An 18,056-nucleotide genomic window follows, 5' to 3' on the forward strand; every position below is an offset into this window, starting at 1 on the left:
TGGCGTCCTTCAGGAGGCGGGCCGGCATGGGAGGCGTGACTGAGGAGACGTGACGTGTCTTCGGGACCAGGGGAAGGGGGCGTGGCTGGCAGAGCAGAAGGCGTGGCTGGCTGAGGGACGTGGCTGGCAGAGGGGGCGTGGCTTCCAGAGGCGTCCTATTTACCCGCGCTGCGCTCCACCAGCTGCTGGCGGGGAAGGCCGAGCTCCTAGCGGGAAGTTGTGAACAGCGAGCCAACCTGCGTGTGTTTGTTTGCTGTTCGGTGGATCCGTGAGATCTGGGCGGTGAGTGCGGCCCCTCCACCTCTTTTGCTCCCCAGGCTGGCTCCCTCATCTCCAGGTTTTGCAGCTGCTTGGTGGAAGCGGTGGAGACGGGCCATCTGTGCGGTGGATCCTTTGTTTTGCTACGGTGATCTGGGGCGAGCAGTGAACGCAGCAGAGTGAGGGATCTAGCCGGGAGGGGGTCTGGGGCTGAGGAACGGAGAGACCCGGAGAAATGGGGAGAGGGATGAGTGCCGTGGAGTCTGGAGAGCGGGGCTGGACCGCAGATCTCAGGGTCAGGGTGCCGGACGGAGGCAGGTTACATGGTCTGGGGTCTGGGGGCCAGGCCTCAGGTCTCGAGACCGCCTGGGACAAGCGGGAGGGGTGGGGTGCAGCGGTGGGTAGGCCGGAGCCACGAGCCCGGGAAGCGAGGAGCAGCGGGAGGGATGCTGGAGACAAAACGACTGCTACTGGAACCGCAGGCCGAGGCGTGGTTAGGAGAGGGAGGAGTGGAGGACTGTGGCCCCAGGACTGGAGGCGTCCCAGTTTTGCATGAGTGTTTCCTCTCCGTTGCCTTCTGGGTCTGGGGCCTAGATTTTTCTAGGGTTGATTGTGTTATAGTTCCTTCTGAATGCTCATTTGAAATCCTCCTTTTCATTCTTCTGTGTCTGCATCCAACGTCAAAGTCACTACTGTAGGAACTGTACTGGCATCTCCCTCGGGCCATGTGGAATTAGAGGGCCTTTCTCACACTGGTCACTCTTGTTCTTAGTGGGTTTGCTCCCCTACCCATTTCTTCCACAAAACCTTTGTGGACTTCCTGTCATATGTGTGCAAGTCTCTCCTTCTGATTTCTCCTAAATTGTGCTCTCTTCTACAGCCTCCTGACTGGGCTCCCTTACCCCCACTCTAGGCCATTTTGTTGTTGTTGTTGTTTTAAGAATTTATTAACGTTGATTTTTACATCATATTTTAAATGACATGTTTAACAAACGAGTGTTCAAGAAGGGAATCTCTAATTACAATCACTGGGACTTAGTATTTAGAACTTAATCAAAATTAGGCTAAGGGTTTGTATGTCATAGAAACATATTAATTTATGAAATAAAACATGTCTATAGAGTCATAGGTTTTTATATCTCTATAGTTATGTTTATATTTCCATTACCATGTTCATAGCATTGGGTATGCAGATATTGAGTCCTCGCTCTTGTTAAACGTGAAAATATAGGATAAACCTAGTCCCCTAACCTAATTAACAAGGCCAAATGTTTACTGAGTGCTGAATACCCTCCTCTAACTTACCTTTTACTTTGGTGTCCTTTCACTTTCTGAATAGCCATATGCTTACCTTCTTACCTATTCTCTGCCTGGAATACTTTTCTCACCATATAACTGACTTACAAGTAGGAACACTGACTTAGCAGTTTGTTCTCATTTAACTGCCACAAGTTAAGTCTTCCTATCCTTTTGCACTAGACATTTCCTAACAGGAATGTGCCACATCTTTTATATTTGCATATTTACTATCTTCCCTGATAGACTGTAAGCAAACACCAGGAGACTAGTTTTATTTATCATGGTGTTCCTTATTGACCCATTTCCTTATAATTAGAGCCTGGTGCATAAGAGTGCGTGTCTACTTATTTTTATTACAATACCATACTTTTCTAATGACTATTACCTATCAGAAAACAAAGTCAAATCTGATCCAGGCTCCAGTGGTTCAACCCTGTAAACTAGCTACTCAGGAGGCTGAGATCTCAGGATCACTGAAACCATCCTAGAAAGGAAAACCCCTGGGTTTTTTCTTCCTTTTTGTTTTGGTTTTGGTGGGTTGTGGAGCTTGAAATCCGGGCCTGGGCGCTGTCCCTAAGTTCTTCAGCTCAAGGCTACCACCTTACCCCTTGAACCACAGCCCCACTTAGGGTGGTTAATTGGAGATAAGAATCTCCCCGGCTGCCTTTGGACCTCCATTCTCAGAACTCAGCCTCCTCAGTAGCTAATATTATAGGCTCGAGCCACTCTGCTCTGGTCCCATGAGATTCAATAACCACCAAAAAGCTGGAAGTGAAGTTGTGGATTGAGCCGTAGCGTTTTAACCTTGAACAAAAAAGCTAAGGGACATGGTCCAGGACCTATGTTCAAGTCCCAGTACCAACACAGGCACACACACACAAATCGGATTTACAGTTACATAGTAATTTATAATTAATACATATGTATTAGAATAAATGCTAGAGATCAAATATGGAAACATTGTAACAATATCATTGCTTATTGCAACTAACCAGAAATACTAAGCAAGGTGGTTAAATAAGTAAGTATCAGGATATGCTCAGCCACTTTGTGCTATGGTCACCACATAAATATATGCTTAAATGATCTCTATCAAAACCTGTAGTCAAGGCCTACGGCTATACTTTGCTCACAGTGAATGTTCAGCAAACTGTATGGTTATCTGTAAATTTTTCAAAAGGTGTCTGGAAGCATTTATTTCATATAAAATGTTTAATTAGGTCTTCAATGATTTTCCCACTTCCCCTTTTTTTGTTCCTAAAAAAAACCCAATATTTTTCTAACAATGAAATTGTATTCCCTGTATTAGCATACATTAGCTAGGGGCAATTTCAATGTGATATTTCCAAACCATCTGCATGGTCTGTTACTTGCCCTTACTCTCTTCCCCACTTTGTAATAAAGTTTCAATAGGTTTCATTTTCATCTATGTCAACAATCTATTTCAGCCAGTCATTCCCTTCACCCTGTTGGCCCAGTATATAAAATTATATTGCCTACATATATGTATTTCCTTTTCCCCTAACTCCTTCACTTCCTAAGTTATCCATTAGATAGACACATATTCTATGTTGATCCATATATATAATTATGTATACAAGTATAGATATGTACATATATATATGTCTATATGTCTATATTCTCTCTTTATATATATAGATGTCATTAGATGTAGCTTCTACCTATGAGCAAAATCTTTGATAACTTGTTTTTTTGATCATGTCTTGTCTTACCAGTTCAATTACTTATATATCTCCAAAGAAATTCAAACACCAAATGGGACAGATTGGATAGTACCTATAGTACATTTCAGCTGAAATCTTTTCCTACCCAAAGTGTTGTGAAACAAGTGTGCTTTCTGTTTCATTTACTTAATCTGAAAATCTAGCTGCTTTTAAGATGTTGTTTTCACTAGTTGGCAATGAGTATAATCAGCTATTTCACAGAGATAGATAGCAACTTCTCAGAAGTGATACTGGACTTGACTTTATCTTTTCTATAGAAGTAATAGCACTGTAGATGGAATGATTAGCAGGAAACCTGTGTATTACATTTAGAAGTAAGTTACCCAGTGGCACTAGATACACTATAATTATCTTTTCTCTCTTCTTCATTGCTTATAGTAAGTGCGCTTTCAGTTGGCTATTAATATAAGTGGGTTCTGCCAGCCATAATCCTAACTGGTTAGGAGGCTGAGATCTAAAGATTACAGTTCAAAGACAGCTGGGCAGGAAAGTTTTTAAGAGTCCTTGAGACTCTTATCTCCAATTAAAAGTCAAAAAGTCACTGTGGTGTCACTGTGTGTGTGTGTGTGTGTGTGTGTGTGTGCGCGTGCGCGTGTGCGTGTATGCGCGTGTGCACGTGTGCGTGCACGTGCATGTGCACGTGTGCTGGTCCTGGAGCTTGAACTCAGGGCCTGAGTGAGTGCCTTTTGCTCAAGGCTAACATTTGAGCCACAGCTCCATTTCCAGCTTTTTTTTTTTATTCAAGAATTCATTAACATTGATTTTTACATCATATTTCAAATGACATGTTTAACAAACAAGTATTCAGGTAGGGAATCTCTAAATACAATCACTGCATTTCCAGCTTTTTTGGGTAGCTAATTGGACAGTTTTGTGGACTTTCCTGCCCAGGAAGCCCTCAGCTCTCAGGCTCCTGAGTAGGTAGGATTACAAGTGTGAGCTTTCCAATTTTTCTTAAGCAGAAAGCTAGGAAAGCACCCAGATCCCAAGTTCAAGCCCCAGTCCTGGCACCAAAATAAATAAATAAATACCTTTTAGCTCAGTGTTTAGCCTATGTGAGCTGGAAACAGAAGGATTTTGTTCCTTTCTTTGGCTGCTCTTTTAGTAAATCATTACTTTTAAATCTTTTAAAGTATATTCACGGGAATGTTCAAAAGTGAGCAGTGTTGATTCTTCTACCTCATTTTGAGATTTCAAAAATCACTAGAGTAGAGATGAAGTTTTATTCCTGACTTCTGCATTTCCCTGTAGGACCGATGCCAGGAACTGCCCAATGATTGAAAACAGATTTCTTGACCAAGGTTCACTAAAACTAGTTTAACTCACCTAACATCTCATTTACAAATCCCTACCATAGAAAACTCTATTACTGCTCCCTCTTACATAACAGGATGTTTGTACTTTGTGTCAAAGTGTTAACATAGTGGGCTGGGCACTAGGTAGCCTAGTGGTAGAGTGTTTGTCTCACATGCACAAAGCCCTGGATTCAATTCCTCGGTACCACATACATAGAAAAAGCTGGAAGTGGTGCTGTGGCTCAAGTGGCAGAGCTCTAGTCTAGAGCAAAATGTGTCCAAGGACAGTGCCCAGGCCCTGAGTTCAATCTCCACGACTGGCAAAAAAAAAAAAAAAAAATATATATATATATATATATATTAACATAGTATAGCTTAAGATATTTTAATTTTAGAAATTAATTTTCATTCCTCTGCTTCAATCTCACAGATAATTTATTCTATTTTACCCCTACTATTGCAGTGAATTGCTGGATAACCATCAGGTAAATTGAGAGCACATTCCAACTTTTCACTTCTTTAGGAAAACTCAGCTTGGAATGTTTAAATATCTACTTCAGAGTAACAGTAAATTTCTACTGACAATATATGTATACTTTTGATTGCTATAGCTTCAGTATTCAGGAGATCTAGAAAGTAGAGAAATTTAACACCTAAATTCTAAGTTCCTACCTATTGTCAGTTGTCTTTCTACAAATTTCCTCTCATCACTAAGACATCTTTTAGAGTTTTTTATCCTTCTGAATCAGCATCTTAAATTGATACAAAGAATTACATACATCAACACAACAAGAAATAATTAGTGTTAAAGCCAATAAATCTCTGTTGGATATTTTCTCTACAAAAGCCTGAACTCCTCTTATCATGGAGGACAGTGAATGTTTCCCTTAGGAGATAATATTATAGCTTTCTAGAATGAGATCACCAGACCTAAAATAATATGTTTCAGCCAGGCATTAGCTAATGGGGATGAGGTAATGCTAAGTGTACCACTTTAGGGAGCGCTACAGGAAGCAGAGCTCAGCTCCCAAGAACTGAATGTGTCATATGGGGGAAGTCCATGACAAATATACAGCAAGGGTGCACATTTGTGATGCTAGACAGACCTGAAGTGTCAAATTTTCGTCGAGATCAAGTGGCAACTGAAGATATTTTTCAGTCACCTGCTAATAATGAAGGAAATGAAATACTTCAATAGAATTTGTTCCTGAGAAATCCTTATCAAATAGGTGAATTCTAACTCCTATTTTAAAAGAATTGGTGCTTTTTTCTTCTTTTAGCTACCAACCACTTTACTAAAAGATATGTATGTCTCTTGCCTACTATTAGAAATAGTAAAATTGTAATTACTTGTGTTAAGACTGAAATGTTAATTGCAGACTTAAGACTGTTAATTGCAATGGATGAATTGTCTCTGTTCTTATCTGTAAGGCACATACTTTTTCTTATATAAGCTACATATATCCTTCCACCTGTTCTGCAGCATCACTGTGTATCTCCAATCTTGATCTCCCCTGGATCTCATTGTCTCTTGCCTGGGCTATTCCCAAAAGCTTCTCACTGTCTATATGATTTCATTCTGACCTTCTACAGTGATTTGTCTACTTAGCAGCCAGAGTGATTTTTGTGAAAAGCATGTTCCTTTTCCACTTGAAGTGCTCCAATATAGCAGTGGGTGTGATAGCACATGGCTGTGATCTGAACACTCAGGAGGCTGCCTCTCCTGGGAGCCTACAAAGCAAGCTCAAGGCCAGCCTAAAATGTCCTTGAGACCCAGTCTCAAAGCAAAACAAAACAAAAAGTAGAATGGAATCAAGCTTCCTTTTAGTTCCTAAGACCTTAGGATATCTTATCTTTCCTTGGTTACCTCTCTACCAGCCTTTATGATAAACTAATCAAACTGGCCTTTCCATATCTTCAATATCATGAATTCTTGTGGACCTTCCCCCAAGAAGGACCACATCTAATTGCTGACTCTACGTTATTTAAATATCTGTAAATGTTACCCCCAAAGATGATTTCCTGGGCTACCTAGCCAATGTAGTTTCTTTACCCTGTTTTCCTCAGAGAGTCTTATCGATCTATAGCCATTCTTCCTCTCTACAATGAGTGTTCCATAAAGGTAGGAACTTAATTTTGTCTTTTGTTAAAGTACCCCTAATGGCTCCTAGTATTAAAATATTTGCTTTGTAAAAGCTCAATAACTGACTGAAAGATGTTGTTGCTCAGTTATGTTCACACCCTCCTGTGGTTATCTAGAAAACCTAGGAACATGGTAGAAAAGCAAACAGCCTTCATAGCAATATAAAACACAGGCTACAGTATGAAATACTCCCTTCTGTGGTTAAACTGAAATGGTGAAACTTCTGCTCTGTATTTTCTACCTTTCCCCACTAGAAATGAGACAGTGTGGGGGAAGGGAAAGAAGGAACTTAGCTTTGGAGAAGGGAGAGAGTTACCTTTTCCTGGAAACCTTTAATGGAGGGACTTGATACAGTTTTGGTTTGGGACAATAAAGTAGCAAATAGTGTTTGCATAACAGTGTACCTGCCACTGAACTATACAATTACAAATAGAAGTATTTGGAATACCTTGTATACCTATTGCATTACAATTCACAAATTTACAAAAGCAGAAGCTAAGTGCTGATGGCTCTTACCTGTAATCCTAGCTACTCTGATGGCTGAGTATCTGAGAATCAAGTTCTAAGCCAGCCTGGCTGAATAATCTGTGAGACACTTATCTCCAGTTAACCAACAAAAACAAACAAAAAACAGCAACAAAAAGAAATAGATCATCTGTTCCAGTGGTAGAGCACCAACCTTGAGCAAAACACCAAGCAAGTGTGAGAGGCCCTGAATTTAAGACCTAGTACTAACACACATATGTGCATATACCACACACACACACACACACACACACACACACACACACAGTAGGGAAACTGTCTACGGCTTTGCAGGAACCTCTAGTGAATGAGCTCTATTAGGATTTTGTATCTCTATAGTATTTCTGATTTTAGGGCAGGAGTGAGAGATTAAAGGTATCCTAATTGAAATATTTGACATAAGCCAGGTTTCTAGAGTCTAGAGAAATTAATTTTGGGGGGGTCTTTTTTGTTTATCTTCTGATTTTTTCTCTTTGTATGGGAGAAACTACCATAACAAGTTCCTTTGCATCTGGAAAGCTAGAGCAAATCTAGTGGAAATCTTGAAAGAAAAGTAGTATCAGGAACTGTTTCCCTCAGCCCAGAAAAGGCAGAGGGCCCTTGACTGTGTCTTATGGTGACAGTCAATCGCTAGAGTTTCCTGGCTAGAATTACTGGGATGAGTATAGATGAAAAGCCTAACAAACCTGATAATACAGGAAGTGGTGACTGCTTCAATTATACGGACTTTTCACGTGTGAATGTAGCTGTTCTACCAGGAGGATAGCTGAAAGAAGAAATTATAAGTTTTACTTTTAGGTTTTCCAGGACATTCTACTGCCCTCCATGAGAAGCTGGAACTCTAAGGTTCAGTTTAAGAATGAGGTTTCTATAGTGGTTTGGTATCTTTTGGGAATTTAACCATCACAGTGAAGTGTTACTTGAAGTATATCGTGGGAAGTTCTTAGGATTTTGTTTCAACTTTATTGAGTTGGAAACTGAGTTCTTCTGAAGAGCTGATTGGTTATGTGATAATGAAAAGAAATTCCAGTCTGTTCAACTGGCAGAGCTACTACAGTGGAGAACAAAATTCACTGAGCCATACACATCTGTGTGCTTAAGGTAATACATCAATCAAGGAAGAATGAAGGGAGGAAGAGTTCCACCATATAAGCAAATAAAGCTTCTCCCCAGGTCTGACTCACAGGAGTCAAACAGTATTGACAAATCCAGAATATTTGGAGAAATAATCACTGGGATGACAATACAGTGCTATGGTTTTACAATGGCTGATATTTTCACTAACTTTTATTTTCTTTATGTTCTAGTTAAGAAAGGTAGTCATGGAGAACACTGAAAATTCAGTGGATTCAAAATCCATTAAAACTTTTGAAACGTGAGTACTCAAAAATAAATTCTGTGTAGTCAAAGAAAGATGGTATATGTAGTACAGAAGACTTGGAAGAGTGAGGAAGTAGACAGAATGCATACAGGCTGTTGGGTGCTGATGGCTGAGGCCTGTACTCCTAGCTACAGGAGGCCAAGGTCTGAGGATTCCAGCTGGAAGCCAGCCCAGGCAGGAAAGTCCATGAGACTCCTATCCCCAATTAACCACCAGAAAGTGACATGTGGCTCAAAGTAGGAGAGTACTAGCTTTCAGTGAAAAAGTTCAGGGACAGTGAGCAGGCCTTGAGTTCAAGCCCCACAGTGCACACACACATACATACACGCACGCATGCATGCACTCACGCACGCACGCACACGAAAGAGTTTAGAGCCCAAACACACTTTCTACCTCAGCTCTCTGGCTATACATAAGCTCCTGTCTCTCAACCTTCTCATGACAAGGGAAGGAGTAAGGGAAAGTGCTTGACCCATGGTTGGAACCTAGTTCCTAGAAACAGAAAGATTCCCTTCCCCCCACCCCTTTTTCTCCTTTTTCACCCCCTTCCCAGACCAAACTCATCGCTCCTGCTGTTGTGAACCATTTCAAGTGGCTACAGAAAAAGAGATTGCTTTCGTGCCTTTACTTCTTGTTTATAAGTTTTAAGATAAAATAAAAATGCAATGCTAGTTTTTCAGTCTGGGAAAATATGTCTCATCCTTTTTTATCCTTTGTTTTTCTTTGTTTCCTTTTTGTGTTTAGTATTATTTCCCATACTGGCAGACGGGGGTCGGGGGGAATGAGCAAACTAAACCTCAAATAATCCTCACTTCACTTAATCTATGTCTGCTATTACCTGTATCAGATCTTGTGATAATTTTTTTTTGCCGGTTCTGGGGCTTGAACTCAGGGCCTGAGCACTGTCCTTGGGCCTTTTCAAGGCTAGAACTTTACCACTTGAGCTACAGCACCACTTTTGGCTTTTTCTATGTATGTGGTACCAAGGTATCAAATCCAAGTTTTCATGCATGATAGGCAAGCACTCTACCTCTAGGCCAAACTCCCAGCCCCTTGTGTGATATTCTTTAAGTATCTCAAGGTAATCGGCACAAATATAAAAATGAATCAAAACAGCACACATCTCATACCGAATTCCGTAAATATGGACAATTGTCTTTTATGATTTTTATAATTGTCCTTTTGTTTAATTCCAGAAGTTTATTTCAAAGACCCACTTTTATTATTCTATTCATAGGATTCTTGAACTAATCTCTCCCTCCCTCTTTCCCTCATTTTTCTTTTGGATGATTTGACATGGAATCTCACTAGATAGCTCAGACCAGCTTTGAGCTGAAAATCCTCCTGTGCCAGCTTCTCTTTAAGACCCTTTAAGAAAATGTTTAGTGACCCTAATTTGTTCAGCTCCTGAAGTTTGATAAATAGTGGTAAGTGTATTTGATGAAAATTTATCAAAACCTAAAACTAAAGGTAAACCTTCAGCCTTAGTTCTGAGGTGAGTCATTTTGAAATTAACTTTATCCACCTGTTTATGACATGTTAAGGATGACACCCAAATGCTATGAAACTTATAATGAGGACAAATCTACAGCACAAGTCTGGTACATAGTCTTAAACAAAAGTAAACTGTTATTATCAGTCATAAAAATTACATTTGTGGGTTCATCTTTCTCCCCTGTAACCTGTTGTTTGATCTCCATACAGAAAGATCATCCATGGCAGCAAATCAATGGACTCTGGGATTTCCTTGGATAGTAGTTACAAAATGGATTATCCTGAAATGGGTATATGCATAATAATTAACAATAAGAACTTTCATAAAAGCACTGGTATGTATCGTAGCATGATCTGTAATGTGCCATTTGTATTTGATATGATATACAATGCTATATTGATGCATTTATTGCACTGATAAGTTTATTTTTTTCTATTTTCCTGGGGCTTGAACTTAGGGCCTTGGACACTTTTTTGCTCAAGGCTAGTGCTCTGCCGCTTGAGCCACAGCACCACTTCCAGATTTTTCTGTGTATGTGATACCAAGGACTCAAACCCAGGGCTTTCTGAATGCTAGGTGTGCACTCTACCTGGTGTGTTTAGTCAGTGATGTAAACAATCAAGTAGAGAGAAGGCAGAGCCCTCAGATCCCATAATGCCATAGGAACTAAGAAAATGTGGTTGTTTGCAGGCTTCCCCTTTGCAGGATGTCTGGTGTAGGCCACAGCTCATCTCCATTCTGGAGAAGACGGGGTGGGGGGCGGGGGTGATACTGCACTGTTTGAGCCATGCTCCTAACTTGCTTTTGCTTTAGCTGTTCTTCCAGAATGGTGTTATGCTTTTCCTCAGAACCAGATTCTCCTTCCTGTGAAGCTAGGGTCACACCCAGCTTATTAAAATGGTATCCCACTAACTTTTCCCCTAGGCTGGCCTCCAACCTGAATGCTCCTGAGCTCCACTACCCTAGTAGCTGGAATTACAGGCATGAGCCGTCATGCCAACTACAACTACTTTTTAATTGAGTTCTAGTTTCCTAACCTGAGAGTAGAGTGCATGGGGAAAGAGTTGTTGTTTTAAACAAATTCTACAGTTACAAATTGAGATAAAGGGCAGGGTGTGGGGAGAAAGCAAAGTTCCATTTATAAATAGAAAGAAGGAAGAGAAAGGTGGGGGGGGGAGCCTTAGGGTACAGCCTCATTTCTGACAGCTAGCCCTCTCTGTAAGCCTCACTTCTTCTCTATCTGCAACCCTTGCTTCTCCTATTCCTCCTCCTTATAGCAGGGAAAAGTTCTTGACAAGTAGTAAGTAGCTTTGTTTGTATTCTTTCCAGAACCTACTGGGAATCTCTTGTATTTGAATAGTAACTCTGAAAATTAGCTAGTGTTCTACGCTGACAGCATGGACTAGCTGTGTGACTAGCACACAGGGGTAGTGTGCTAGTGGGGTTGAGCTTAGGCCTCAGTCTGCCTGGCTGTAAAGCCAGCCTAAGCTCTTAATCCACCCTCTGTTCTGTTTTCCTTCCTTGTATCTTCTTCATTTGCTTGATTGCTTTTTCCTCTGAGACTACAGGGAAGACTGACACTGGCTTAAATCCCAAAGCCTTTTTCCTTAGGCTTTGATGACACATTTATTTTCTTTCCCTAAATTTTAAATAGATATAGCTTAGGCTTACAGTCTTCATTTCATTTCTTCTTTCTTTCTGTCTTTCTGTCTTTCTTTCATACTGAAGCTTGAACCCTGGGCCACATGCTATCATGTGTTTTTTGTTGTTGTTTTTGTTTTGTTTTGTTTTTGCTCAAGGCCAGCACTCCTACCTCTTGAGCCATACTTCCTCTTTGGGACTTTTGCTGGTTAATTAGAGATAAGAGTCCTGTATCTTGATCCTCAAATCTCATTCTGGAGCATTTATTCTTACAAGTGTGTTCATTTCTTGACCTCCGCTCTTGAGTTTATTTCTTGGTTTTCTAGCTCTCCCACTGAACTAAGTTCACTGTGGCATAATCACCAAGTCTCATTCTCTGGGTATCAGAGAATTGGTAAGACATTTTAGAATATTTTAAGAGAACATAGAAAATAAAACCCTTCACAATACTCAAAAGCTAACCAACATTTTGTTGTATTTCTTGCAATTTTCATGACAGTTTTATTTTATATATACATGCAAATAGCATGGCACTCTGCTTATTCCACTTAATATGACATAAGCATTTTTCTTACTATGTAGTTTTCTGATCTTTCATTCTAGTGGGTGTATGACTGTATGTTCTAAATATGTTTTTTGTCTAATTTGTATAATTTATTGTATGTGTAAGTATTTGGGCAGTCTTCCTGTTCTTCTTGAAGATGAAGCTGTGATAATTCTTTGATGTAACAGAGTATATTAAGGTTCATTTTTAATTTGAGAAACTAGATCTGGGAGGAAGCCACAATATACCAGAAAAAATCACCAAGACTTGTAGACTAGTGAAAAGATTGAGAAGGATAGTTGGAAATGGGCACTGAACCACCATGGCATTATGTTTATTGCTTTTACCTATAACTTTGATTTTGTTTTAGCCACTTCTGGGGCTTGAATTCATGGATGCATACTTACTTGGCTTTTTCCCTCAAGGCTAGTACTCTACCACTTGAACACATTTCCACTTCCTAGCTGTAACTTGAATACCAACTTTTTTTTTTCTGCCAGTCCTAGGAGTGCCAGTCAGGGACTGTACTGTCCTTGAGCTTTCTCGTGGCTAGCACTCTACCTCGAGCCACGGCACCATTTGAAATGTCTTACATGCTTAAAAAAATTATTTTAATCACCATGATTAAAATAATTAAAATCTGTCCTTGGACTTTCTCAAGGCTAGAGCTCTACCACTTGAGCCTCAGCACCACTTCCAGCTTTTTTTTTTTGTATGTATGTGGTACCGAGGAATCGAACCCAGGTCTTTGTGCATGCTAGGCAAGAACTTTAACCACTAGGCCAAACTCCCAGCCCTTATTCTTAGCATTTAAAAGGAAGAATTTGTTGGTTGTGTGAATCGCTACGTCATTCATTTCATTTCAAAGGGATTCTCTTTTCAAAGGAACTAAAAGTCATTTGTTGTGTTCCAGGAATGGCATCTCGGTCTGGTACAGATGTAGACGCAGCAACTCTCAGAGAAACATTCCTGAACTTAAAATACGAAGTCAGAAATAAGAATGACCTTACACGTGAAGACATTGTAGAATTACTACACAACGGTAAGAAATAATTAAAAGACAGACCTCATTACCCAATTTTACATTTCAATCTAACTGAAATTATGCATAGAATGAAGTATACGAATTGTGAAATTATGTTACACATAATTCTGACATGACAAGTGTTAATATGATATTATATTTTTATATTTTATTTTTATATATTCTATTTTATTCATACCAACTGCCTAAGATTTTTTTCAGGTATGTGACTATGCCCAAGTTGGGTTTAAATGACCTCACAGTTCCCCTCTCAGTGTCTCCATCCTACTATACTTGGAGCGAGTGGGGGCTGGGAGTTTGGCCTACCAATAGAGTCCTTGCCTAGCATACATGAAGATCCAGGTTCAATTCCTTGGTACAACCTAGGAAAGCTGGAAGCTTCACTAGTGAAGCACTAGCCTTGAAGAAAGCCCAAGGATAATGCTCAGGCGCTGAGTTTAAGGCCCAGAGCTAGCAAAAAGAAAAAGAAAGAAATAGGAGAGGGGGGGGGGAGAAAGAAAGAAAGCTGAAGCAAGAGAATGATGAGTTTGAGACCAGCCTAGGATACTTAATAAGACCCTGACTCAAAAATCAAAAATTTTTCATCTTGTTTTTATGCAGTCTGTCTGAAATTGTTGAATAAAGTTGGAAGTATTTTTTAAATCTTTTTCTGAATGTCTCTCCAGTTTCTAAAGAAGATCATAGCAAAAGGAGTAGCTTTATTTGTGTAATTCTGAGCCATGGTGAGGAAGGAATAATTTTTGGAACAGATGGACCTGTTGACCTGAAAAAATTAACAAGTTTCTTCCGAGGAGATTATTGCAGAAGTCTAGCTGGGAAACCCAAGCTTTTCATCATTCAGGTAGGGGAATCCATGACATTATGGTGGAGGATTAATCACAGATTAACTTAGTTATAAATTAAATTAAAAATTGACATTCTAACTTGCAGGCCTGCCGGGGTACAGAACTAGACTGTGGCATTGAGACAGATAGTGGTATTGATGATGAAATGGCATGCCAGAAAATACCAGTAGAGGCTGACTTCCTGTATGCATATTCCACAGCACCTGGTAAGAAAGTTACCAAAAGTAAATGTGATGTGTGTATGTGTGTGTGTGTCTGTGTGTGTGTGTGAGAGAGCGAGACAGAGAGAGTAAAGTACATAACTATAGAGGTAAATAATAGTATAGCTACCACTTGACAGTCAGAGGCTATCAGAATTTTTATATCCCTAAAAATTAGTTCTATTTTAAGGTACCTTAACCACAGAGGAATCTCAGAAAACTAACCCAAGCCACTCATGGATTTAATATCACATATGATAACTGAGTCTGAGACAGGGGTCAACTCCTGTAATATTAGAGTAGAAGATGCCTTTTGCATTTGCAGGTTACCCATGATTTACTGCAGTGTGAAAGTATTAAGTGGTATGTTCCAGAAGTAAACAATAGAAGTTTTAAGTTGTGTGATTTTCTGAGTGATGTAATGACACAGGCCTCCTTCCCTCCTGGGTCACCAAAACAACAGCCACAAAGCATAAAAGTAGTAATGCAGGCAACTCAGACTTGCTCAAAAGAAGCTGTGAAATGTTTTCTTTAAGAAATGAGATGAAAGGCCTGACCTTCATAAGGAGAGAAACCTATGTAATAAAATCCTGTGGGGGAAAAAAAGATTTTGGTTTTGTTATCAGACATTAAACTGCAGAAGCTGTAGCCACTATGCCTGAGGAGGCTTCGCTAAAAGGGAAAAGACTGAAGTGTGTGGGTGTGGGTGTGTGTGGGTGTGGGTGTCGGATCTCAGATCCTGCCCTTGTGGACAAGGGCGATTGCTGGATTTTCTTGGAATTCATTGAAATAGGAGATAAGCACAACTAATCTAGGACAGGTAGTAGTGCTGTGGGAGGTACCAGGGGTCCGAGGACCATCATCCTATCAGCTCAGCCAGGCCGCTCTCTTACAGGTAAATCCAAGAAACTCATCTCCCATTAACCAACAAAAATCCAAAAGTGAATCTGTGGCTCAAGCTGTAGAGTGCTAGCCTTGAGCAGAAAAGGCCAAGCAAGCTGGGCACTGACTGTGATCTGACTGAGTGATCTCACACTCCAAAGTTAACCTGGGCAGCAAAGTCTATGAGACTTTTGTTCAGTCAGCCATCAAAAAGCCAGAACTTGGGCCAGGAGTGTGGCCTAGTGGTAGAGTGTTTGCCTAGCATGCATGAAGCCCTGGGTTCAACTCCTTGGTATCATATACACAGAAAAAGCTGGAAGTGGGGTTGTGGCTCAGTGGTAGAGTGCTAGCCTTGAGAAAGATCATGGACAGTACCCAGGCCCTGAGTTCAAGCCCCAGGGCTGGCAAAAAAATATAATCAATCAATAAATAAAAATTTAAAAAACAGAAGTGGAGCTGTGGTTCAACCTTTAGCAAAAAAGCTCAAGGACAGAGCCCAGACTCTGAGTTCAAGCCCCAACACTATACAGGGGGGAAAAAAAGTGAGAGAAGAGAAAATAAAGATACTGCTTGATATGCTGCTCACCTCCACCTTTTTGTGGTCACACATGTCATCATATAAATAAATATTAATCATACAACTATTCATGACTAACTCCAGGTGACAGAGTTGGGAAACGTAAGGTTAATGTTTTGGTTTGTGTTTTAGCATTTTAGTGTGTGCTTGATATGATATCCTTTGTCCTCTGGGCATTTTTCTACACAACATATTTCTATTTTAAATGCAATGAGTCTAATAGTTAATCTGCAAATAAGTACAGTAACTGAATTGCCACCCCCTTTTAGTTTTTTTTAATGTTTTATATTCATAATACTTGATAAAATGCAATATAGAGAAATGAATTGTCATTCATTTCTTAGTCATAAGTATATGTGCATACATGACACTTTATGTATAGGTAAGCCAGTGCTAAAAAAAAAAATCTGGTTGAAACCACCAAGCTACCTATGATGATACTTTTGTATGTCTCAGCTTTTCATCATCTTATCTGCATATTTATCTGTTAATCCCTGTGGGAGGGAGAGCCAAAATAAAACTCTTATCCCATGGTAGTTTGTCTACAGTTTCTATTTCCAGCTAAAATGAGATGTCTGTGGTATCTTGATTCTGTTTTGCTTTGTAGGTTACTATTCCTGGAGAAATTCAAAGGATGGATCATGGTTCATCCAGTCCCTTTGTGCTATGCTGAAACTCTACGCCAACAAGCTTGAACTAATGCACATTCTTACTCGAGTTAACCGGAAGGTAGCAACAGAATTCGAGTCATTTTCTCTGGATTCCACTTTCCATGCAAAGAAACAGATCCCATGTATTGTATCCATGCTCACAAAAGACCTGTATTTTTATCACTGAAGAGATGTTGTTTCTTTTTTTTTCTTTTTTAGTTTCTATGCCAAACAAGAAGACAGTAGGTAATACTTTACCTCCCTCCCATTTGAATCTCATGTGATACTTTAGATGATATTTGTCCCATACCACTTCCAGGAACCACAGTCACCGCTACCTCAAACTCAGTCACAGGTAGTTGAAACTGAATGTGAATAGGAACAAATATTGAGCATGGTACCATTATTATGAAAGGCAAGGTTTATCAACTTCTATCTTTCACAGTAGCAAGATTTGAGGGTCCTATAATAGTCAAGTAATTATGAAGAAGTTACACACAGCAGTGATGAATTTCAGGATCCTTTCTCCCTCCATGACGACAGTACAGTCCTAGCTTTTTGCGGATATGGAGTCATGCATCCCTGCACTCTGGGATCCATGGGCTTGATCAAACTCTTGAACTTTCCTTTTCAAGCTGATTTATGGGAATGAATTGACTGCATTTTTAGATTGTATTATCATAGCTTATGGTTTTGTGATGTGTGTCTTGAGCATGTTATAAAAAATGTTTACTATTGAAAAAGAAACAATAATTTATTTGAGAGAAAATATGAGTAAACCAAGTTGATTCTTTTATGGCTAAAGTATAATATTGAGAGAGAAACCTAACTAAGGTGCTAAGATAATCTACCAGCATGTTTATTCTCATCTGTCTTTACGCAAATCAGGTGAGATGTACAGACCAGCCAAGTTTTGTTTTTTTTTTTTTAAAGAAAAATAAAACCTCAAACTTGATTCTTTAGGATGATAAGAAATTCTTCATGAACATACAAATATTCCATTTGTACAATAAATAGTGGTATATAAGGGAAAGAATGATAAATGGATCCACTGAACACTGTAATTTGAGATGCCTGCACAAGACATGGCTCAGTCTATTTAATGGGACCAGAGCCCCATCCAGGCTTCCTGAGAAGGACCATCCACCCACTGACTTCTTCAGACACACACACATAAGTGGATGTGGATGGTGTCCCAAGGCATAAATCACCATGTCATAAAGTAAAGCTTCTGAAGGGGAGCTTATCCAAAGGTGGTGGGAATCATGATAGTAATCCAATTGGTAAGCCTGTGATTTTTCCATCGAAGTTTACAACCCAAAGGAACAGCGTGCTAATGTTAGTACTGTAACCTGCATGGAAAGGATGAAGGCACCCAGGACTTGGAAAGTTCCCAGTCAGAGTCCTGAAGAGCCCAAGAGGAAGCTGCAGGTCAGAACTCAGGGCTCCCCCAGGAGGCGGGGCTCCCGGCTTCCTCCCTCCCCCCTCCCTGAGGGGCTGAGTCCTTCCTCACTGGCTCTCAACCTGACAT

The 18,056-nt window shown here is 40.1% G+C and overlaps 1 protein-coding gene across 1 annotated transcript; it reads left to right on the plus strand.

Annotated features, from left to right (window-relative positions):
* Positions 1-196: 196 nt before the first annotated feature.
* Casp3 (caspase 3) lies at positions 197-17,794 on the plus strand. Its single transcript, XM_090354136.1, has 7 exons — positions 197-282; positions 8,573-8,640; positions 10,351-10,475; positions 13,240-13,368; positions 14,037-14,212; positions 14,302-14,422; positions 16,483-17,794. Exons 2-7 carry the CDS (start codon positions 8,588-8,590, stop codon positions 16,710-16,712), a joined length of 834 nt encoding a protein of 277 aa, XP_090210262.1. The 5' UTR covers positions 197-282; positions 8,573-8,587; the 3' UTR covers positions 16,713-17,794.
* Positions 17,795-18,056: the final 262 nt, after the last annotated feature.

The sequence above is a fragment of the Megascapheus bottae genome, chromosome 20 (genome assembly GCF_031878675.1).
Source record: "Megascapheus bottae isolate mThoBot1 chromosome 20, mThoBot2.hap1, whole genome shotgun sequence".
In the NCBI taxonomy this organism is placed as follows: domain Eukaryota; kingdom Metazoa; phylum Chordata; class Mammalia; order Rodentia; family Geomyidae; genus Megascapheus; species Megascapheus bottae.

What these genes read in the sequence shown, in the direction of transcription:
- Casp3 (XM_090354136.1), top strand. Translation starts at nt 8,588, where the DNA reads ATGGAGAACACTGAAAATTCAGTGGATTCAAAATCCATTAAAACTTTT. An exon ending in GAACTTTCATAAAAGCACTG is followed by an intron (nt 10,476 to 13,239) that starts GTATGTATCGTA and finishes GTTGTGTTCCAG; the next exon opens with GAATGGCATCTCGGTCTGGT. An exon ending in TGCATATTCCACAGCACCTG is followed by an intron (nt 14,423 to 16,482) that starts GTAAGAAAGTTA and finishes TTTGCTTTGTAG; the next exon opens with GTTACTATTCCTGGAGAAAT.